This window comes from Rhipicephalus microplus, chromosome 4, assembly GCF_043290135.1.
Source record: "Rhipicephalus microplus isolate Deutch F79 chromosome 4, USDA_Rmic, whole genome shotgun sequence".
NCBI classification, from domain to species: Eukaryota; Metazoa; Arthropoda; class Arachnida; order Ixodida; family Ixodidae; genus Rhipicephalus; species Rhipicephalus microplus.
Window position 1 is genome coordinate 87,354,712 of NC_134703.1, and position 24,817 is coordinate 87,379,528.

Consider the following 24,817-nt stretch of genomic DNA (forward strand, 5'->3'; position numbering starts at 1 on the left):
AATGAAGAAAACAAGAAGATGGACAACACAGATGTCAAGGCTATGCTTAAAAATTTGATGGGTTCGATGCGTAAGATTCTCAGCAGCCTAAACACTCCCGCTGCTAAGGCGGCTGTGCACCTACTTGAGGTTTTGGAGCCTCTTCTACTGGTTCTTCAGTAAGTGAACATGGCACTGATGTACGAAGAACGCATGCGCCAGTCGCTTGTTATGCAATGGAATGCTCGTGGCCTACGTGGCCGTCTGTCAGACTTCAGACAATGTGTTTTTAAATATCAATTTCCTGTTATCATTATATGTGAACCGAATATGGTTTCACCTTTTCGTATATCTGGATATATTCAGATTTGGTCCCGGAGTGATCAACGTACAAAGTTCTCGTTCGTATACGCCGTGATTTGACGTTCTTGAGACATGAAGTCGCGTCGCATACCAGCAATGATTACGTGAGCCTGACTATAACACATAAAAAGCGAACCTTCTCCGTAATGGGAGGATACATACACCCAAGCGCACAGATGGACTGCTTCCACCTGGGGACCATTCTTCAAGCAGCACAAAAGCCACACATTGTGATCGGCGATTTTAATGCACATCATCCTCTCTGTGGTAGCACTACAAGAAATTATCGCGGAAAGGATTTAGCCAATTTTATATACAACTATAGACTAAGCGTACTCAACGACGGATCACCTACATTTGTTCGTGGCACGTCCTACAGCAGCTGCCTCGACCTCTGTTTCGTTTCCAGAAACCTTCCGTCTTTCGCATGTTGGTGCACAGACTTGGACACTCGCGGCAGTGACCACCTTCCAACGTATGTTCAGTTCAGGTGGTTTTGCCGCACCCACACATGCTACATCCGTCAAACCGACTGGACACTGTTCAAAGCATCTGTCAAGTCTGGCTGTGAGCACACGACTGATCCATCCGAGGTAGAGAACATCATTGCTTCTTCACTGCGTGACACAACCAAACAGGTTAACCTACCGATGCAGAGATTGGCAGTTGAATCCCAATACGAGGCCCTTCATGCAATCCGTCGCCGTGCCGAACGCCGATACAGACGAACGAAGTCACCTTCAGACCTTTCCGCCTGTCGTCGAGCTCAACGACATGTTCTTCGGCATCTTGACAAGATTGACAGGCAACGTTGTAAAAATTTCTGTGGATCTCTGGACTCCAGGCAACCTCTATCTAAGATCTGGCGGGTGGTACGAAGTTTGCAGACAACTCCCCAACAACGTCAACCATTTCAAGCTGTTGCTCTACATCAGGGACGGACAGAAGTTGAGATAGCCAGTGACTACTGTAGCCTCATCGTGGACACCACTGATGGTCTTGCCACAAATGAGCTTCTTACTACCATTGCGCCTCCATCGTCTGACGAGCGCTTTGAGGTACGTTTTACAATACATGAGCTTGACGCTGCGATTTCTGCCTCCCGCCGATCATCGGCACCAGGACCTGACGGAATCACGTATGCTGCACTCAACCATCTTGATACAGAAGCACGACGTATCCAGTTATCTCATTATAACACCTCATGGGAGTCAGGATAAGTCCCAGCCAATTGGAAATGCAGTCGCAATATTGCATTACTTAAGCCGGGGAAGTGTCCTTATGCACTTTCCTCCTACAGACCAATCGCGTTAGCCAGCTGCATCGAAAAAGTGATGGAAAGAATGGTACTGGCACGATTAGAGTGGCTTCTAGAGAGCAACAACTCCTTTCCTGCATTTATGAACGGCTTCAGAAGAGGCCGATCTGCCATTGATGGTTGGTCGACTTGATCACCAGCGTTGAAGAGGAAAGAAGCCGACGCAGACTAGTGGCGGTGGTCTTCTTAGACATTAAGAGTGCCTACGATAATGTGCTGCATTATGCGATCCTTGACGCACTGGAAGATTTCGACATCGGTGGACGACTGTACGCTTGGATTTTTAGCTACCTTAGGGACCACACCATTTACATGACGACAAGTAACGGAGACACCGATCGATATAAGGTTCATCGTGGTGTTCCCCAAGGAGGAGTTCTCAGCCCGATCCTATTCAATGTCACAATGATCGGCCTAGCAGCAGAACTTCCCAGCACGGTGAAGATCACTGCATACGCTGATGACATATGCATATGGGCATCCGGAACTACTCGTCCGCAATTGCGAGTTCGACTACAGCGTGCAGTGACGATCACATACAAATATCTACGACGTCAGGGGCTCACTCTTTCAATCGACAAATGCGCAGTGCTTCTGTTCACGCGCAAGCATATGTCGCAATACCCGATATTTATTAATGGGACAGCGATACCTGCTCTAACGCACCACAAGTTCCTTGGGGTTGTCGTACACAGAGATCTATCGTGGACGAGGCATGTCGCAGTACTTAAATGTAAATTGAAGAGCTTTGCTCTCATTCTTCGTCACGTAGCAGGAGCAAGATGGGGCCCATCAGAATTATCGCTACTTCAATTGTACAATGCTCTATTTGTAGGATACATTCGATACAGCATGCCGGTGCTTACTAATATGAGACCTAGTTGTGTGAAGACACTAGAGAGTGTTCAAACTTACGAAGATGCTTGGGTCTACCGCGCTGTACTTCAACAAATGGGACAATCGCAGAGGCTCGGGCTTGTCCCATCAGTGTATACATGCTCTGCGAGCCACTTAGAGTTCACCTCCGATTACTGAGCAGACACAGACAGCACCCACTGTCAGCACTACCCGCCACTCACCCATATTGCAGTTTCTCAAGAGTAATATCGCGGCATGAAAATATTATACCATCAAGGTTTTCTCCGCCAAATGCCCCTGCAGTGCCTCCATGTGTCCTGCCTAAACCACCTATCTCTTTTACGATACCTGGAATTACGAAGAAGTCGCTCATTTCTTCTGTTGGCCTCAGACAACTGACCCTATATCACATTTATACAACGTACAGTGATTCTCTGCACGTGTACACCGACGGATCCACCACGCTAAACACCTCCGCCGCAGCCTTTGTCATCCCAGACATGGATATCGCTCGACGATTCAAAGTGGACCATAAAACCACATCAACTGCCGCAGAGCTTGTCGCTATCCGAGAGGCAATAAGGTTTATTTCCGGAGAGCGACCTCGAGCCTGGACGATTTTCTGTGATGCCAAATCCGCTTTGCAAATCATTAATTGCATCATGAAGCAAGGTCCGTATTACAGCTTGGCAATAGAAATCACAGAACTTATTCAGGTTGCTTCAACAAATGGCCATCTTATAACTTTCCAGTGGATTCCCGCTCATTGCGGCGTGATGGGAAACGAAGAGGCAGACGCTGAAGCTAAAAATGCCTTAAGCAATGCCCCTGAAGTACGTATTGCGTTTTCACGAGCTGACACGAACGCCCTGCTTCGCTGCGTGATGCGCAACTACACGCTTCAGCACTGGACCAAACCGGAACGGCGATACCAGCGACTTCACAAATGGGACCCGGAAATGAGGTTCTGCATGCCTCCCAAATTGAAATGGCAACTCACAAGTATGATCCACCGCATTCGTCTTGGTGTAGCGTACACCAGACGTTACGCACATATCATCGGTCGCAGTGACACCGGTCCTAATTGTGAACACTGTGATGTGCCAGAAACACTTGAACACATATTTTGTGTTTGCCCAGCATACGCACGTGAACGACAAACACTGATTACTTCTACTGAACTATATCGCAGTAGGTCATTAACTGATGAGATCATGTTGGGCCCTTGGCCAGACACCAACAGTGCAACGGCGGTCACAAGAGCAGTTATTACCTTTTTAGAAACAACTGGACTATGTGCGCGGCTATAAAATGTGCCTCAGCTAGAAAGAACACTACATACTCACCTCTCTATCTCACCATCGTCATCCATTAATCTTTCTTTTCCCCTTTCCCTTCCCCCAGTGTAGAGTAGCAGGCTAGAGCAAGCTATCGCTCAGGCCAACCTCTGTGCCTTTCTGTAAATAAACTTACCTCCCTTACCTAATGCTCGCTATGATCAGCAAGACTCTCAGTACGACGGAACGGCAAGCGCTGGTGCAGGTCCTTTCCCGGCATGTTGCTGCTTTCGACTTCAAACATAGAGATGCACCCCTTCAGTTACCCTCGTCCCGCGCTCGTCACAGAATAGACACTGGCTCTGCACACCCCATCCGCCAAAAGCCCTACCGAGTGTCATCCTCTGAGCGCAAAGTTATCGCTGAACAAGTAAAGGACATGCTGAACAAAGGGGTCGTGCAAGAGTCGTCCAGCCCGTGGGCAGCCCCGGTAATTCTTGTCAGGAAAAAGGATGGTTCCTGGAGATTCTGCGTAGATTACAGGCGTCTAAACACTGTGACGAAGAAAGATGTATATCCCTTACCACGGATTGATGGCGTCATAGATTGCTTGCATGCCGCTTTCTATTTTTCAACGCTTGATTTGCGGTCAGGTTATTGGCAAATACCTATGGAACCCGGCGACAAAGAAAAGACTGCTTTCATAACTCCGGATGGCTTATTTGAATTTAATGTCATGCCTTTTGGCCTTTGTAATGCTCCAGCCACCTTTGAAAGATTTATGGACACAGTATTACGTGGACTAAAATGGGAGATATGCATGTGCTACCTTGACGATGTTGTGATCTTTGGCCGTACGTTTGAGGAACATAACAACCGTCTCAGTCTTGTTCTCAACTGCATCGAAAAAGCCGGGCTGGTTCTGAATTCTAAAAAATGTCGCTTTGGCGAACGTCAAACTCTCGTGCTGGGGCACTTGGTCGACAAGGATGACGTCAAACTCGATCCTCGCAAGATAGAAGCAGTGAGCTCTTTTAAATCACCGCAGTCCGCACGAGACCTTCGCTCATTTGTCGGCCTATGCTCATATTTTCGTCATTTTGTTCCACGATTTGTGGAGATCGTGTATCCGCTGACAAACGTCTTGCGACAGGATGCAACTTTCAACTGGACGCCAGAGTGTGACACCGCATTCTCACAACTTAAGTTTGTACTAACGTCAGCACCACTGTTGCGTCACTTCGATCCATCTTGCCCGACTGAGGTCCACACGGACGCTAGTGGTATCGGTGTAGGCGCGGTGATTGTACAACGTCACAATGGCGCAGAGCATGTCGTGGCATATGCCAGCCGTTGCCTGAGCAAATCAGAACGCAATTACACAGTTACGGAACAGGAATGTCTGGCAGCTGTTTTCGCTGTACAGAAGTTTCGTTGTTATCTTTACGGGAGGTCATTTAAGATAATTACCGATCACCATTAGTTATGCTGGCTGGTCGGTTTGCGTGACCCATCTGGCCGCCTCGCACGTTGGGCGCTGCGACTTCAGGAATACAACTTTACGGTGTCGTACAAGAGCGGCCGTCGTCACGCTGACGCAGACTGCCTCTCCCGGATTCCTCTTGCGACTACTGACTGCGATGCTGAGAATTTTAACGACTGCCTTGCTGCTGTTACAAGCACGTTCCCCAACGCGGCTGATTTCCAGAGAGAACAACGCAGCGATCTCAACTTGGATCCTATTTTTGCCGCCGCACGTGCCTCCCAACACAGCGGTCGCTTTACTGTCCGAAACAAGTTGCTCTATAAAGCTAACTACTCCAGACCTGGAGCACGTTTTCTTCTAGTTGTCCCCGAAAGCCTTCGCTCCGATGTTCTACGTGCCATGCATGGCGATGCGACGTCCGGTCACTTTGGCTTCATTAGAACGCTGAACCGCACGCAGGAACGCTTTTACTGGTCCAAGATGTACGAAACGACGAAGCGTTACGTCGCTAGCTGCGAGACGTGCCAACGTCACAAGCGCCCGGCCACCGCTACACCAGGTCCCCTTCAGCCGTTAACACCACCCAGCACATCTTTTGAACAAGTGGGAATTGACATTATGGGTCCATTTCCGTTATCTAACAATAAGAAGCGCTAGATAATCGTCTGCGTAGATTATCTTACGCGGTATGCTGAAACCGCAGCTATTCCCTCTTCTACCGCTGCATCCGTGGCGGACTTCTTGCTTCACTCCGTGGTCCTTCGCCATGGCCCACCACGTGTTATTATCAGGGACCGCGGCCACCAGTTCACTGCCGATGCCGTTGAAGAATTACTACGCATGTGCACGACACAGTTCCGTCATTCCACACCGTATCACCCACAGACGAATGGCCTCGTTGAACGGACAAACAGAACGCTGACCAACATGCTTGCCATGTACGTTTCTTCCAATCATAAGAACTGGGACGAAGTGCTGCCTTTTATCACGTACGCGTACAACACGGCAAATCATGAAACAACGAACTTCAGCCCATTTTATCTGTTGTACGCAAGATTGCCACTAAGCCCTCTAGACACTTTCTTACCCTTCATTCTACACAATGACGACTCTGTATCAAACACCCTGTGCCTCGCGGAAGAAGCCCGTCGAATCGCTCGTCTTCGTACTTTGGCCTCTCAACGTCGTTCGAAGGAACGATACGACGATCGTCACGAACAGGTTTTATTCGAAAAAGGTGACTTGGTGTTACTTTGGACACCGCAACGCAAGCGTGGATTGTGTCAAAAGCTTCTGTCACGATATTCAGGCCCATTTGTAGTTTTGCAGCGTCTAAGCCAGCTCACTTACGTAATATCCCGTCTTTTGTCCAATGGTCGACGATCGAGCAGAACGCAGCTCACTCACGTTGCTCGCCTGAAACCTTTCTACCCTCCTTGTGCATCATAACTCGCCCTACGGGCTTCGTCTGCTTGCGGGGGAATGTAACAGACTAGAAAAAGGTAGAGAAGAGAAGCAGAGGAAGACGAAGACTCTTGGCACGATCGCAGTGTGCTACCGCAAACGACCATCGTTCACCTCCTGTAAATAAAAACCACCTTATCATATATATATATATATATATATATATATATATATATATATATATATATATATATATATATATATATATATATATATATATATATATATATATATATATATATATATATATATATATATATATATCATGGACGCTGTCACTTCTTTTGTTGGCTCACTTTTGTGTTATCTCCACTACTGAAAATGACCTAAGCGGAGCCGTCGTCTACACGCAAATGAAAGGGCGTTATAGAATTATGCAGAATGATTGTGTTATTACCAGTGCCTGTCGCAGAGGCGCCTTCGTTCTTATGTGCGTGTATGTTTGGAGGGTGGTTGGGAGGGCCACGACCATGCATGGGCTTGTGAGATTTTCGTAGCCCGGGTATTGCTAGAGAGAGAAAGAGAGACAGATACAAGAAAGAGAGGGAGCAAAGTTGAATCAATTATCCCAAGATATACGTACGGCTGCTCATAACGTAAAAGACCCTTTTGTTTGACACATTTTCTGCGCGGGAGAGACAACCGACCCCCACCACGGTGCTCTGGCCATTATGGCGCTCGTCGACTGCGGACCAGAAAGTCGCAGTATGGAACCCTGGCTGTGGTGGTTTCACTTGCATGGGAAGCGAAAATGCTTGAGACCCGTGTACTTATTTTAGGTGCACGTTCGAAAACCCCAGGTGGTCGAAATTTTCAGAGCCCAGCTCTACGACGTCTGCAAGGATTGACTGTCTTGGCCAGAAGCTTCGGTGCGACTTGCACAGGAGGTAGCGGCCACCTGCCTCTTTAACACCATTTTTATCTCAAGTCTATTAATAATGATAATTAGTGGGCTTTAACGTCCGACAATGGTCATATGAATATGAGAGACACCGCAGTGGAGGGCTCCGAAAAAATTGGCCAGGTGGGTTGTTTAACGTGTACTTATATATCTATAGAAGCACACGGGTGTCAAGCATTTTCACCCTAGATCTACTAAACCACGAGGATGTGCATTAGGCTCATTACTCTTGGCAGTCGGTGTGGTTTTGGAGCGGCTAGCTGGATTTTTCTTAAAAGTCATTTCCCGTAATTAGGTACGTAGTGGTTGCGAAACCTTTGTAGAAGAAAAGTGGTTGTGACTGGTATAGTCACTTAGAAGAATCCCTCTCATTTAGGAGGTACGCTTTCCTGCTTGGAAATGCTTGTAGTGGATGGGGCTGTAGTTCATCATCGCCCCCTTACCTGTGACGTCGTCACCACTAGCATCGGTTCCCTCCTCAGCGTCCTGTCGTGCAGCAATCCTGTAACAGGATTTCGGACACCTCATCAAATGTTGTGCTGTTCTAAAGTATTCTGGCGATACACTGCAAGCGTCCATGCTCATCAATGTTGCCATTGTTTATCGACTTTAACTCTGCATCCATTTGACGCGTACATTGCAGCAGGCAACCTCAAAACAGTTTACGCGTGCACGAGGAGTTCGCAGGTGGTAGCTACGCACAGTACGAAATTACCGAAAGCACGTTTCATCTGGACTGGAACGGAACTGTCAACGCATCATTGTAAGCTCGGCCCATTTTTCGTGTCACAGTTGCAGAAAATTGAGGATTGCCTATGGCCTGCTTAATAAAATTATGGCCAAGAAACGGGCTTCTCGGAGAGCCTTCTGAATATAAAAGCTAAGAAAGGCCATAATAAAAAAAAAGACGCGAGAAACAGAATGAATGTTCATGTTAAAAAAATTACACACTATTACATTCGCAACATATGTGCCATAGGATTTTTTAATCTTTTATTTTAGATTCAATGAGTCGTCTTTTATATTGAGTGCCATGCCTAAATCTATAAGAAAATATTTCGAGTGCAGAACATGTAAACAGGTATTACCAACACGTTCTTGCTTTGTAGGCACATTTCAGCATATTTTCATCGTTGTTGTGTTTTCGATGGTTGCAGTCTCTATAGGCGATAGTTATCTTGGAAGACCTTTTTGTCAATTTAGAGGGCGATTGTATTATAATCTTTACAATAATCGTGCAGCCCGTCACACAGGCGTAGCATCAAACTGTCTCAAGCCAAAACGTGAACGATGGCGCCTCATTAGAGAAACTTCATGTTTATAATTTGCCTGATAAATATTACAATATACTTTGCATATAAAACACTCTGCACATCGCTTGACCCTCTCAAGAAAATTCAATGACAATTCTTGAACAAATACACCTATTCCCAAGGTCTTTTTCTCCCTGATTGTTCAGGCAGCCACATTCCTATAGATGAAACGCCCGCTGTTTTCTTTCTTTCTTTGGCCTTGTCACTGCCGAAAAATACCAGTTGTAGTTTTCGCGCGAAAGTGCTGTATACTTCATTTATATGGGCACACGTGCGCACATTTGTGTGAGTTCGATACTCTTTCTACTGAGTTATGTGCGGTACTCCTGGCGTTGCCAATTGCCTTGTCAGGCAACGCTTGTCTGGCCTTCACCTCAATTGACATGACACTCACGATTTGTGCCGATTGTCAGAATCCGCTGCAAATTTCGATTCCAAACAAATTTCACTTCAGGTGGCAATTTAATTTTTATGACAGCCTACGAGCCTCGCCTCGCAGTCTCACATGGACGACGATAAAAGTTAATAGAAAAATGTGTTACTTCAGATTGCTTCAGGCTGCCGAGAGCAGTGCCAATATAATAAAATAACAGCTAAATGGCTTTATTCATGACTTTGTTGTCGTCACACTCGGGATAAGTTTTATTGGTATCACACAGTCTAGTTCTCCTGGTGAGCTTATGAATGACAAATAAAATAGACGTACAAAAAAATAGCGCAATTTCGAGTTGGCCTTTTCGAAGTTTGGTGCAAGAACACTGTTTTTTTCTGAATACACAGAACGCTCCCTAGCTTGTTCCGAAAGTTATCAGATTGTTGTGCGTACCTCACCGGCCTACATACCGCAGGAAACGTTATCATCACATTTTTTTTCTCATTCAATGTAGGCATTATGTTTTGGTGATCATTATTTAGTGTATATATAAGGCATTGCATCTTATACCGGTTTTGATGGTACTGGATGTATCCATAGTTTGGTTTGGTGTGGTTATCAGGGGGCCTGTTTTGCTGTTCTGGCTTACATGTTTCAAGACGCGCTTCCCGATGCTGATGTCTGAGACGGTGCTTTATTGATACTCTAATCGGTCTCACCAAGCTGCTTGCAAAATGTTGAGTTCCCTTACTTCCCCGTTTTTCGTCCCAGCAGAAAAAAAGAAAGAAAGTATTAAGTGACTCTGCCGCTTGTTAGGGAAAGAGGGGCTGTAAATGCCCTTGTGTTTTGAGTAATGAAAGAACACATTACGGCAAGAATTTCGGAAATATAATATCTGATCAACCACATATATAGAGCTCACGAATTTTCTCGGCTTCATGATTGGTATATTCGGGGAGTTTAACGTCCCAAAACCACGACATGATTATGAGAGACGCCGTAGTGGAGGGCTCCGGAAATTTCGACCACCTGGACTTCTTTAACCCGGACTTCTCATGTATACAGTATGGGGCTGATCACGAAGTATGAAAGGAAAAAGAAGTTACAAAGTGTCTGCAGCTTAGGAGAGCATACAGGAAAATTGGTTCGGGAGGCCACTGAACATATAAGAGAGCACTTTCATACTGCGTTGGGAGGCCGAAGATTCTTAATTTTTGTTGACTATGAGAAGCCGTCACTCACTATTCATCAACCATCAAATAGTTTGATAGTAGTGACGGAATCTCTCAACCCTTAGCTTGTTCATTCCTGTATAGTACGGAAAACTTCGCTGCATTCACATAACCGACAAACCAAACAATTTATTCATAATTTCTTACTGGTCCATGAAATGACGTTGACTACGAGCTAACAATTAATAAAGAACATAAATAATAGAACACCTAAAACGAGGCACGCAAACGTGCAGACTACCCTTGTGCTACCATAACTAGAGTACGCGTGCGTTATATGGGACCCTTACACTAAGCGTAATATTCGCACTCTTGAACGCATTCAAAGAAAGGCTATACAATTTATACTTAACAAGTTTTCCGCTTTATACACCCCTTCAAATTTAATGGAAGCAAGTGACATTACCTTATTAAAAGCACGGAGGCAAGAAGATAAATTAGAATTTCTTTTTAAAGTTTGGAACAAAAAAAAACAGCTCTAGATTCACCCCGTATTTGCCACACCTAGCTTGCAGGCCCTCCCGACACCACCACGCCAACATTTTGACCCCATATTTTGCTCGCACTGACCTATGTAAGTATTATTATTTTCCAAGAACAATTAGTGAATGGAATTGCCTTACTAATACATGTGATCCGACTGCAGATTTATATTCTTTCAACTGAATTGCTTTTGTGTGATTGCTCCTTCTTTTGTATTTCTATTAACCACCTTGCATGAACCACGAGTACACAGTATTAAAATAAATAGATAAAAAATAAATGAGAACTATCATGAGGTAAAACTTAAAAAACAGAGAAATATCATTGTACAATGAGTCGCAATGCGTGTACGGCCTGCTCACTGTATCACAGCTTTGCATGACATTAGTCTGTGAAATCCGCGTGGTAATTTGTTAGAAAAACAGGTGGTATCCGATATTGTTAGAACACTGATTTCGTTAAAAAAGCCTCGGTGCTTTTCACCTATTATTGTCATTGTTTTTGATGCAACCACGACATTTAGGTCAACCGATACTGGTTTGGGTGTGGCCCTGCATGACACCCCCCGACCCAGCTGGGTCCAACTATTTTGGACTTTCTCAACGCGTGGCTCACCTTAAGAAACTTTCGAAAACTCTTGCATCTCTAAGTGGAATGGTTTGAAAGTGAAGAAAGAAGCACTTACTGTTTGGCATCTCCAAGTGGGGCGAGGTGCCAAGCGCACACAAGCAGGACTGCGACCGCTGCGAGCTTCATGTTTGTCGAAGTAATCAGAGTGCAAGCATGCAGTGCCCGAGGAGTCCGCTTGCAGACGCTCCGGATGACGACAGACTCGAGCGACAGCTGACTCGGCTTTTTAACAATGGGTCAGTCGAATCACGGGCGAAGAGAACGGTCATTATTATTGGATGACGGCTATACCCGCGAAGCGCGTAATTGGATGTGTATACAATTTCGTTCCCCTCGCGCGGAGTGAATGACTCCTGATTCGTTCACTGTCAGCCCGCCGTTATAAATCACAACGGAACGTGGCTATCTTCCACCTGTTTAACGAAACAGAACACTCCAAGCAGGAATACTGATCCGCCCCACGTTGTCTCTCTCTCGATTTTTTTTCTTTGTTTTTTATTTTTATTTCCCTTCACACCGTACTCACAAATTTCACATTACCACGAAACAAACCACTGCGGCTATCACGCAGTGATATCCGATATTCCACATATGCTACGGCCGGGACAAAATAGGCTTTAAATATTCATACAAAAATATTTTTTCAAGAAATATGTGATCGGAAATGCGTTGTGAATAATAAATGCGCTTTCGGTTTAACCGTTATATAGTTGTTGAGTTTTTTTTTTTGCTCTTTTCAACACTACAGTGACCAGCGTAAAAGCAATGCCTGTAGATACTTTTGAAGTATATGTAGTATAGTATAGGCAATGCGTCGGTGTACTGATCTGCCTCCTTATAAAAAGAATTAACGCAGCTTGCACAAAGTCTCTCCATGCTGAATTACAGCAGAGCTGGTGGGCACCTAGCTGGTCATGGTTTGGCTATAAGCCTTTCCCCTCTCACCTGTCTCTTTCCCACCTATTCATATAGTGTACATGACTATGTTTTCTTCTATCAATTTTTTTATTTTGCATGTCAGTTTCTTTCTGTCTCTTTCTCGATTTCTTTCTCGGCAGTGCCCTTCCATCTTTCTTTTTTCGCTTCTATATATTTCTCTTTCTTTGTATATCGTTTAGTCTCGCTGTGTAGTCGTTTCCTCACCTTCTATCTTTTCCTTTATTGCTTCTCTTTCTTTTCTCTCCCTCTCCGTGTACCTTTACGGCTTTACCGCCTCCTCCTTTTCATAATCGCCGTACCATCTGTCCACCCCCTAACTCCCCCTTACTATACTATACTATACTATACTATACTATACTATACTATACTATACTATACTATACTATACTCTGCCAACCTGCCCAGTTACCCGAGTGAGTTGGGGGGTAGGCAGGTTAGAATATCGTCTCATCAAAAATTATATTTTGCCTCTTACTGCTAATTCAATCATTTTTCTTACGAAATTTTAAACAGGAACTCTTCCTGCAGCCTTGTGCTTTCGGACCTCCTCTTGTATATATACTTTGTACGATGTTCACTTTTCTGTGCTAATTACTGAAAATAAGCTTCAAATTTGGAGAAATTCTCTCTCCCTCTCTTGTATTGCGTACTTGTTCTCTCACCTATTAGAGAGAGAGAGAAACGTTCTATTGAAAAGCTTGCAATTCACGTTACACCTGACTATTCACACGACATGCTATTCCAGGTACTGCATGATGATTTTCACATATACACTCATAACCACATTACGCATGCAGCCACACGCATACAAATGGACGACACTGTTTCGTTCAGGCTCATGGCCCACAAGTAAGTCAACAGCGCTTTCATGGCGCGCGTAACGCGCAGCGGCTGCTTTTCCATGGGTCCAGAACCTGCCGCATAAGCACGAGTCCAGGTAAAGGTGTAAAGCTACCTTCTGATACGACACCGTCACTATTACTTATTTCATCCAACGCCGTACATAACATTATACGGTTTCTGGGAGTGAAGCAAAATAGGAAGAAGAGAGCAGAAGCGAAGATGTATGATAAATAACAGGTCCGCGCATATTGCAGTATCATCGTCATCATCATCATCAGCCTGACCACGCCCACTGCAGTATAAAGGTCTCTCCCATGTTCCGCAAGTCAACTCGGTCCAGTGCTTGCTGCTGCCACTTTATACCCGCAAGCTTCCGAATCTCATCTGTCCTCCTAACTTTCTGTGTCTCCCTCACCCACTTGTAACAGTACATTGCAGTATGCTGTTATTAGTTCTAGGTTCCGAAAACGAAAACATCAGGTTTGCTGTGCTGAAGTTACTATAGGTAGAGGAACATGCTCACTGCTACGTGACTGAAATGTTTTCATGAAGCTGTTGTTCAACATGTATATGCACTCAACATTGTGGGCGTAGTTATATGTATCATCCGGTGCGAATGCGTGCACTCGCGCGCAAAGTTAAATAAAATCTGCAATTAACTTCAAAGCAATATTCCTGCCACTTTTTTGTGTTTTCTCCTGTGGGAACTCCTAGGAATCAACCTGAGAAGTTGTTTAAACATGGGGAACCAATCAGAACGAACCCGGTAATAAATTTCACAATGTATACGTAAGAGCTAAACAACGTTGCCTTCAACGAGCTTGACTTGTATCTTGAGATGTGGTTCTCACGGGTTACTTGTTCCTGCTACATTTAAATCTAAAACTACGGGCACTTTTCTTAAGATAGCACACCAGAGGCGGTATCGTGTATCCTCTGAGTGGACTGCATATTGTGCTGTATTCTGATTGAATGTTAATTGGAGCCGGCATTGTTAATTCAATCAGTATGCCACTCTGTGGAAGCTCGAGGCGCAGCCAATCGGAGCATGGTGAAATCAACAGCACACTTAGTATCGGAGGTGGTGGTATAGCAAAGCGCACGGAGGGGCTGTACCACGCTACCCCCTCCTCTCCCCCAGTATTTTTGCCTGTCCTTCCCCCAATGCCCCTTCAAGAGCATACATAGTCAAAAGAGGATGCATGAGTTGCTCACCTTCCTCTACGCCTGGACGAACTCACTTGAAGTGCCCCCCCCCCCTTCCCGTGGTTCAAAAATCTTCGCGCGCCCTTACTCAGTATGCTCTTGCGCAGTATAACATAAAGTCTAACTTCTTTCAGTGAATGTCTGAGTTCACTCTCAACTCAAAGACAGGCTTCTGAAATATTGTCATCGATTCAGCCACATGGATGCGAAGCAAGCACACAGTAGCTAGTACAAGAAATCATTCATAATAACTTCTTGCTATTTACTATACTTGCCGGTGCTGCTGTCGGCTGATGTATGGATTCTTCTCCCTTGAAATCGACTTTTAAATTGTTCGCTCACACGTGCAATAACTACATCCCCATAACATTACACTGCAAGCACGCTACGCTCACACACACACACAGGCAATCCAACCGACCACTTGCTCGCCTATTTATCTCAGCGGCAACAACGTTCATCGTATCCAGATAAGGCTGACATAGCATGACGGACAAGTTTGCCAAAACAAAGGTGTTATCGTGTGTGCAACTCATCAAACATCAAGTGTCACAAGGTCAAACTGCCAAGGAAGCGAAAGCTTGTATCACCACCTATCAAGAGTGCTAAATCTCGTTTCTCTTATCGCTGTTGTCTTATGGTATTAACGTAAGAAAATAGCGTTAAGACCATGCCCTAACACTGGTCTTAGCGCTAGTGTCTTACGATATTATGGCTATCAGCAAAGCCAAGAGTATAAGAGAGGAGAAAGCAACGCATGAATTTGAGGCCGTCAAGCTGGGCCCTATGTTACAGATCTCGGCTCATAGAAAGTTTCACGTGTACGTTCAGGTCAGTGGTTTGGTCGGTAAGCTAAAATACAGGACAAAATTAGTCAATCATATTGATAATAATACCGGGAGCTTTACATCCCCAAACCACGATATAATTATGTAACGCTGTGGTGGAGGGATCCGGAAATTCTGACCATCAGGTGTCTTTCAATGCTCACTTACATCACACATGAAGTATATAGGCCTCTACCATTTCACCTCCATCGGCTGTTGATCCGCCACCTCTGGGTCAACAGCCGTGCACCATAGCCACTGTTCCACCGAGGTGGACGCCAAACGAATAATAGTCGCCTCGGTGACAAGGCTTTATATCAGCAGCATAAGCATTTATCGCAGCATTTAGAGGTTTAAATGGCCTTGAAAATATGGTCAATATCCATAATCAATTAATTTCTTGGGTATTACTTCAACACCTACAATATGATTTTCGGGCATGCCGTCATCGGGGACTACGGTTAAGTTTCGACCAGCTCGGGTTCTTTATTATACACGTATATAATGTAAATGGCTGCCTTGCACTTCACTCGAAAAGTTATGTTGTAGCGCAAAACGACACATGGCCCCGCCGCGGTGGTCTAGTGGCTAAGGTACTCGGCTGCTGACCCGCAGGGCGCGGGTTCGAATCCCGGCTGCGGCGGCTCCATTTTCGATGGAGGCGGAAATGTTGTAGGCCTGTGAGCTCAGATTTGGGTGCACGTTAAAGAACCCCAGGTGGTCTAAATTTCCGGAGCCCTCCCCTACGGCGTCTCTCATAATCATATAGTGGTTTTGAGACGTTAAACCCCACATATCAATCAAAACGACACATGGACACGAGAAAGCGCACATGAATATCACACGACGCTACTGCCAAGAACATTTTCAAAACCAAACCGCTTATAAACCACTGTCTCCAGGTAGACAGTTCAGCACGTGGGATCACTCAGATGGATGCGCGATGATGTCACTCTACCCAACGATCTCTTCACAGGGATATTTCCATGTGTCACCGCTTACGCAGGAAACGCAATTTGCTATAGAACAATGCTATTGATCCTCATTCAACTGCAGCTTGTAGGTACTTCAATGAGACGGCGCCATCTATTATACAGTTCGGGAGATACTGCCGGTTACGTCTGACGTGGGGCAAGGTTAAAATAGGAGAAGCTTCACTCCTAAACTATTTCAGAATAACTGATTGCTGCACGCTCCATGGCTAACCATTTGTTTGCTGCAGCAAAAGAGTGAAATTTACGCGACGCAGCCTAATTGACTCTCTGTATACCTAACCAGTTACAGCGATAGAGGGTGTCCATCTCTTAAAGTTGCTGAGTTTCAGCAAGCCTGGGAATGCTCACTGCTCATCTCTCGAAATAAGCAAAAGTTATTCAGAGTATACTTGCGAGAAAGGCATTAACAAAGATATTACAGAAACCTCCGTCGTTAGTAGTACAGGCAAGAGTATATAAATATATATATATATATATATATATATATATATATATATATATATATATATATATATATATATATATATATATATATATATATATATATATATATATATATATATATATATATATATATATATATATATATATATATGTCATTGCGTGCGACACTGCACGCAATAACATTTCTATAAAAGAATAATTCGTTGTGACATAAGAGGAAGAAGTGTCGGATACAATTCCACACGCACGCAAGAAAATCAGCATATTCGGGACACACAAAATTACTGTATAATTTACCGTATAACTAAATTAATGGATTACTTTCATGGCAAAGACAGCAAATATGGCGAATGGACAACAACACGCTAAACTGTATTCAAAGGTATGTTTGTTTTCTGCACGCATGTCACAAAGTTTCAATCGAACATGAATTACTCGCAAAGACCCTTTTTGGTCAAAACTGTCATGTCGGCCTTCAGATAGGAAGTGACAAGAAAAGGAAGCAAGGGTAGATGTTTGTGTAGGGCCCTTGAACTAACGCATCATTCCCTATATAACAACATATAGCTAGTCCTGAGTCCACTAAGACGTGTGATGGTGATCTGCCGCAGTGAACTACCTGCCTCGGCAGATTTCGGCTCGGCACACTCAGTTATGTCGGTGTTTAATTTGTATGTCCGGCACGCTATTCAGGCCTGCTGTAAACCAGCGATGCTGTGAAATATCGTATTTTTCTACCTGCACAACGTCCTCCTACGTTTCATTCATTTATTTTATTGCTATATTTTGCGAGCTGTTAACACGCCTAGCATCGCATGAAGTCGAGTCCTCGAATGCTCCTAATGTGTCTGCGAAGATTGACCTTCTTATGGGCTACATCAGTGAAGCCACATGCAGAGCAAGGATTTCCGCCTTCTGCATCCGGAAAGCCATCACACCAGAAGAAGTAAGTGCCTTGTTTGGGTGTGTGAGACCTTCTTGGGGACACGTGAAAAGAGTGCTCAAAATTCTTAGAGCGGAATTGTGGCGCCAAGTAAGGCTGCTCTATGATTGGCTTCGTGTGATTCTTCAATGCGAATACCCTGAACAACTTGCGGCTTATAAACTCGGGAAAGTCAAGCGTCGTATAGCTCAGACAACTGAATCTAGGTGGAGGAGCGTGTTGACCCCCCTTCTGAGGCTTCAAGGTAAACGGAGAAGAGATAATTATCAGGACCTCGTTGTTCTCGGGGGTGCAGTGCTACCTGAAGACATTGAAAAGCTTCTGCGAAAAGGACCAAAGTATGCATGCACACCAAGTGTTTCCGCCCATGACCTGGTAGGCCTGAACAGGGACCTGTCATCTAAGGCCAACCAGGACCGAGAAAGATGCCTGCTGGACGGTATGGACTGCCTCACGAGGTGTGCAAGCCAACTTCCGGACAATAGCGGTAGCAGAAGACTGAGTAGTGTGGTGTCTTTTTTCAAGAAGCAGAATTTGATGTTAGTACAAGCCGACAAGGAGGGTGGTTTCGTTGTTTTGCCACAGGGTGTTTACAATGAGAAAGCGATTAGCGCCATTGACAAGAACTTTTTACCTGTTAAAAAAAGTGCTGTACGCGTTAAATCTAAATTCACCGCGTTCTGTAGGGAAGTAGGACTTCCTACGCTGGCTGGAACCTTAGCTAGTAGCAAAAGCACTAACTTGAACGTCTTTTTTTCCGCTAAAACCCACAAAGTGGGCATTCCCTTCAGAACCATTGTTAGTGAAAATGGTTCTTGGCAGGGCAACGTTAGCAAATTCCTGTTAAGCTAACTAAAGCCACTCAGTGTTAGTGACCCGTTTCGCACTAAAAGCTCTAGTGATGTCGCAGATTTCATACGGAATAACCAGCAGATTTCCTTTGCTTTCTCAGTAGATGTTGAAGACCTGTTTTATTCGGTACCTCATGATAAGCTTTTGACTTCGGTCCGACAGTGCATAGAAGATAATGGTGACGTTTCTTTTATGAATAATGCGGGCGTATCCGTTGAAAACTTTTTAGCACTTTTAGAATTTTATCTTAACGTTACTTTTATTACTTTTAACGACAAGCCCTATCTACAACGACAAGGCATCTGTATAGGTTCTTGTGTCGCCCCTGTTCTTACTGATATTTTTTTAGCAGATGTAGATAGGACGTTGGATAAATTTTTAAGGGGGAATAAGGTTTTGAAGATTTTTAGATATGTTGACGATTTTTTAATTCTTTTAGACAAGCGGGGGCCATATACACCCCCCAATTACTTTTTAGATTTTCAAGTAGACGCCTGTACTTCAGTGAGTGTGCGTGCGGATGAGGTATCATATGAAGTGCAGCGTTCTTATTGTGAACATGTGCTTAGTGTTTTTAAAGATCATGGACGCGGACTTAGGTTCACTACCGAGGTACCCACAGAGGCTTGTCTCCAGTTTTTAGACCTCAAGCTACTGTGGGGTAGTGAACACTTTTGTTGGGTGTACCGGCCTAGAGTGAAGAAGGGGCTGTTGCCGTATGATTCTGCACACTCGAAATTAGTTAAAAGAGGTATTGCTTCGCTATGTCTAGAATCCTCGTTGATTAAGTCGTGTCCACACCACATGCGTACTAGTTTTTTTGAACAGATCAGCCGATTGACGGCGGCGGGCTTCCCTTCGTCGGTCCTAAACGCGGTCGCCGAGTCACTACTGCAGAAGATGAAACGTGGAACACAAAGGGATAGAGCTACTTGGGATCCTTCGGGTTCCAAGCTTCAAGTCGTGCCTTACGTGCACAAGCTCTCCCATAATATTAAGAAGGTTGCTGCAAGGCATGGTGTGGCTGTGGTCTTTTCTGCGCCAGAAAAGCTCGCCAAGTTATGTCCGCGTATTTGCAATGGCAAGAGACGCGGTTGCGTGAAAAAACATGAGAATGCCTTCGTAAAATGTTCCATGGGAGTTGTATACTCCATTCCTTTTTCCTGCGGTAACGTGTACATTGGCATTACCGAGCGATGCCTCAATGACCGGCTTAGGGAGCATGCGCTAAAGGTTAAGAAAAACGAGGATAAGTACGCACATCTTGTGTCGCATATTGCCGCATGTGGGTGTGAACCACGATTTTCGGATACAAGGATTCTTGGGAGAAGCTCAAATTTATCAGCACGTTTGCTGTTAGAAGCATATTATATAGAAAAGAATAAAGATATATGTGTCAGCGAGCCATCTTTGGTGTTGCATCAACAAGAAATATCTTTCCTTGATGCGAGGGTTTAGCGATTATATCTCCTTTTCGTGTAAACCCCCCCCTTTTTTTTTACTTTTTTTTACTTTTTTTACTTTTTTTACTTTTTACTTGTTCCTAGTGGTGTGGTGACGCCATGTTGGTTTTCTACTGGCGCAGTTCTGTTAGTTTGTGCCTTTGCGCATTTCGATGTACGTATTTAAGAAGGTCAGATAGGAGCAATAAACAGTTGGTAGTGAGCGCTGCGTGTCGTGTGTGTTGCTCTGGTGTAAGTGTGTGTGCTTGTGTGAGTGTTTGCGTGAGTCGAGGTTGCGCCAAAATTTCTAAGTATATGATGTATAACCAACTAGCCCAACAACAAGTTTTATTAAGCTATATGACACTGATATACTTATCATGATCAAAAGACACTCAAGAATTGAAAAAAAAGACATCAATTTAACTATGGGTGGCACGAATATGATTATTAAGCAACATCAAAAATGTATTCAAATCTTTACTATTAATTATACAGCCGGGTAATCTATTCCATTCTCTAATTGACTGTGGGAAGAAAGAATACCTGAAGCAGTTGCTGTTGAAACGGTATTCCTGTAAAGTTAATGGATGTTTATGGCGTGACTGTCTAGTTTCCGAAATTGATATGAACCTAGAGCTGTCGATGTTTAGCTGTTTATGAATGAGTTGGAAGAGCATTTTTAAACGTGAGAGTTGAGCGCGATTTCGCAATGTTAGTAACCCAGCTTTTGCGATTAATTCAGTAGGTGAATCGAGCAGACTGTATTTGTTGTAAATAAATCTAACCGCCTTTCTTTGTACACTTTCTAGCTTTTTAATTAAGTTATTTGTGGCCGGGAACCAGACTAAGTTAGCGTATTCTATTGTAAGTCGAATGAATGTTTTATAGGCTAAGAGTTTTGTTTGAGGTGGTGCGGATTGTAGTCGTCTTTTAAGAAAAAATAATCTTTTTAAGGCTGAGGATGTAACGTAATTAACATGTGCCTCCCATCTAAGGTCACTAGAAATGACTAGTCCAAGGTACTTATGCTGTTTCAGGGAAGTTAGTTGCGTGCCGCCAATAGTGTAGGCAAAATTTGAAATGTTTTGTCTACGGGTTATTCTTAACAAGGCTGATTTTTTTTACGTTTAATGTCATCTGCCATTTCGTGCACCAATCTGACACTGATAATAGAGCATTGCTGAGGACCATATGATCTGAAGGTGAGTTAATTTCTTTGTAAATAATACAATCATCTGCGAAAAGCTTTATGTTCGTCCCGATGGATTGAGGCAAATCATTGATAAAAATCAGAAATAGAATAGGAGCTAGGACGCCGCCCTGTGGTACACCTGAGGTAACTTCCGTTAGTTCCGATGTTTGCTGGCCTATTTTCACAAACTGCGTCCGCTTGGTTAGATATGCTCTAATCCAGTTTGTGATTGGTCATTTACCTATTGTCCCCTGCAATTTTTCCATGAGCTTTTGATGCGAAACCCGGTCAAATGCTTTAGAAAAGTCGAGTGAGATGAGGTCGATCTGCTTTTGATGGTCAATGGCCGATGACAATTCATGTATTAATTCGGTAAGCTGCGTAACGGTGGAAAGACCTTTACGAAACCCGTGCTGAGATGGTGTCAAAATGTTCTCGTTTTCAAGGTAAGTAGTTATATGTTTAAGAATAATATGCTCAAATATTTTACAGATTGTGCTTGTTAAGGATATCGGGCGATAATTAGCGACGTCAGCTTCACTACCCGATTTGTGAATTGGTATGACCTGTGCTATTTTCCAGTCATTGGGCAGTGAAGATTTTGATAGGGACATGTTAAATATAATAAACAGATATTTAGATACCCATTCGGCGTAACGTGTGAGAAACTCATTAAGTATATTATCAGGCCCTGGTTGTTTCTTGATCTTCGTTTTTAGCAAAAGGTCAAATATACCTGCTTCGTTTATACGGAGAGGTTCAATGGGGTTTACTCCATGAATTTCAAGAGGCGGTGGGATATCGTTATCTGTAGTGAAAACTGAGTGGAAGTAGTTATTGAAGAGATTAGCTCGGTCTCTACTTTCTTCTGGAGACATTGTACTATATTTTTTATTTTTTGGATTTAGGTAGTTCCAGAATTTTTGAGGTGCATCATTAAGAAAATTAGGTAGAGTATAAGAAAAGTAGTGATTCTTAGCTGCTTTAATTTGAGACTTCATTGAACTGATGGCTTCCGCAAGGTTTTTACCAGTTATGGGATTCGATGTTTGTTTGAAAGACTTTCTTAGGCGCTTTACTTTACGTTTAGCATGAATAATGTCGCGGTTTATCCATGGATTGAATTGTCTTTCTTTCTTTGTTTTAGAAGGTATATAGTGAGAGACGCAATACGAAACAATTTCTTTAAATTTCTGCCACAACGTTTCGATATCAAGATCCGGATTATCGGCAAGCTGCTCGAATGAGCTAAATTCGTATGATAAGTGGTCCAGTACACTAGTGTCATCAGCGTTGCTGAAATCAAGAAATGACAAAACTGAATTTGAATTCTTGATACGTTCATGCAAGGGAATCGAACACAATACTATCTTGTGATCTGATATACCATCATTTAGCTCAATGATGGCCTCATCTGCAGGAAAGTGGTCACTAATAAAAACTACGTCAAGTATATTTGAGGAACACCCTTGTACACGAGTGGGCTCTTTAACAATTTGGGAGAGGTTGAATGTCAGCATAGTATCAATAATAATGTCGGACGAAGATGATTGATGGTTCATGGTGAGCCAGTCGATATCAGGGAGGTTAAAATCGCCAACAAGTATAAGCCTACATGCAAGAGCGTGAATGTGCAGGTATTTATACAGGGAATGCATTGCTTCCGAGTGTGACGAGGGGCTCCGATAAACGCAACCAATTACCATTGGACAGGCAGTCAAGTGCATTTTACAAAAAACTGCTTCCACCCCATCGACATCGGGGAGGGCCGTGAAGGCGATATCTTTTCTTATTAGGATGGCCACACCTCCCCACCCGTGTAGCTCTGTCTTTACGTAAGATTACATAGTTGGGTGGCGTTATTTCAAAGTCCCTGACGTCACTTGACAGCCACGTTTCGGTGAGTGCGACAAAGTCGGGATCTGTGCTGAGTAAAAATGATTCTAGGCAGGTTGTCTTTAGAAGAATGCTGCGAACGTTTATGTTTGTGAACTTTACTTGGTGCGTGACTGAGTGTTGCGTGGTCGCAACGCGCGCACATGGGTCTCCAGTGAATTGCTTATGATGTGCTTTGCGATGTCAAGGCGTGTTAAAAAACACCAGATGGTCAAAATTTCTAGAGCTCTCCAGTACTTCATCTTTCATAATATCATATAGTCGTTTTGTCCTGCAGAACCCCACGTATTATTATTTTGTATTATTATTATTATTATTATTATTATTATTATTATTATTATTATTATTATTATTATTATTATTATTATTATTATTATTATTATTATTATTATTATTATTATTATTATTATTATTATTATTATTATTATTAAATTTGCTATTGAAGATACATTTATAAACCCTTAGCCTGCAACCATGCCCACAAATTTACGTTATGTTTGCCTTTTTTGTATTTCATCGTTGTTTTAAATTTTAGAATACATTTTCTTTCGTACAATATTGTCTACCGGATATTCATTAGTCATGCAACGTCTTTATTTTTTGCACTTCGCTAAGAGCTCCGTTGTTTTCTTTGTCGTGTATTGTCGCGTTATGCATATGAAGCACCGTGCATACAGCTGCGTGCATGCCCATATTGGTGATATTTTGGCTCTACCATAACAGCAAACAGTAAAGCAGCTTTACGACCACGTGCGTGTGATTTCTTGTTTATAACGAGGGAATTCACCCCTGCATTTCTGATTACAGTTGTTCTCCCCGAGTGCTTGAGGGAGTATACGAAAAAGCCGTCAAAGTCACTCGGATCTGCGAAATTCCTCAATAAGGCGGAAGAGTTCGGAAAGGAAAGTTCGGAAGTGAGAAGCATTCTTGACGAGTCAGATTACCTGTCGTCTTCGTTTTACAAACTTCTGGTAGTCAACAACACTTTCTGGTTCAGCGAAGCTGCTTGCCCCTAAAGACAGCAGTCTGAGGGCGCTCAATGCACTTATTTGCACTTAAAACCAAACAGCTATGAAGCTGTGTACCAGGCAAGTTGTTCTAAACATGGTATTTTTTTTCTGTCTTTTCTTTCTCTACTAAGTAACGAAAAATAAACTTGATTTTACTTTGCTTGCGTTTATGGGCTAGCAGGATTTATTTAAAACAAAGTCGTCACGACGTTGAGGGGTGATGGTTTACACTACTAATGCTAAATGAAAGCCGAACAGAAAGCAATATATTTAAAATAAAAAAAATTGGCTATTGTATAAATAAATATACGCCTGAATGCTGAGCTTTGAGCGAGGGAAAAAGTTAATTGCTCCAGAAAAAGGGGGCCAGAAGAGTTATGCAGAAAGTAGAATTGGCTGTTCAATCATGCATGCATGTTATGTGCCTACGTACGCAGTACGCGCGTTGTATGCATGTATGTATGTATGTATGTATGTATGTATGTATGTATGTATGCATGCATGTATGTATGTATGTATGTATGTATGTATGTATGTATGTATGTATG

The 24,817-nt window shown here is 43.5% G+C and overlaps 1 protein-coding gene across 2 annotated transcripts in view; it reads right to left on the bottom strand.

Annotated features, from left to right (window-relative positions):
- LOC119172187 (venom serine carboxypeptidase) overlaps window positions 1-15,083 on the bottom strand; it is a 28,195-nt gene extending 13,112 nt beyond the window's left edge. The window contains exons 1-4 of one of the 2 annotated variants that reach the window (XM_075893269.1): window positions 14,941-15,083; window positions 11,733-11,899; window positions 8,090-8,148; window positions 7,143-7,253 (exon numbers count right to left, since the gene is read on the bottom strand). In XM_075893269.1, coding sequence (XP_075749384.1) covers window positions 7,143-7,253; window positions 8,090-8,148; window positions 11,733-11,803 — 241 coding nt within the window. In that variant the 5' untranslated portion in view covers window positions 11,804-11,899; window positions 14,941-15,083. The remainder of the gene's footprint in view (window positions 1-7,142; window positions 7,254-8,089; window positions 8,149-11,732; window positions 11,900-14,940) is intronic. The other variant, XM_075893270.1, reaches the window with a different exon arrangement.
- Window positions 15,084-24,817: the final 9,734 nt, after the last annotated feature.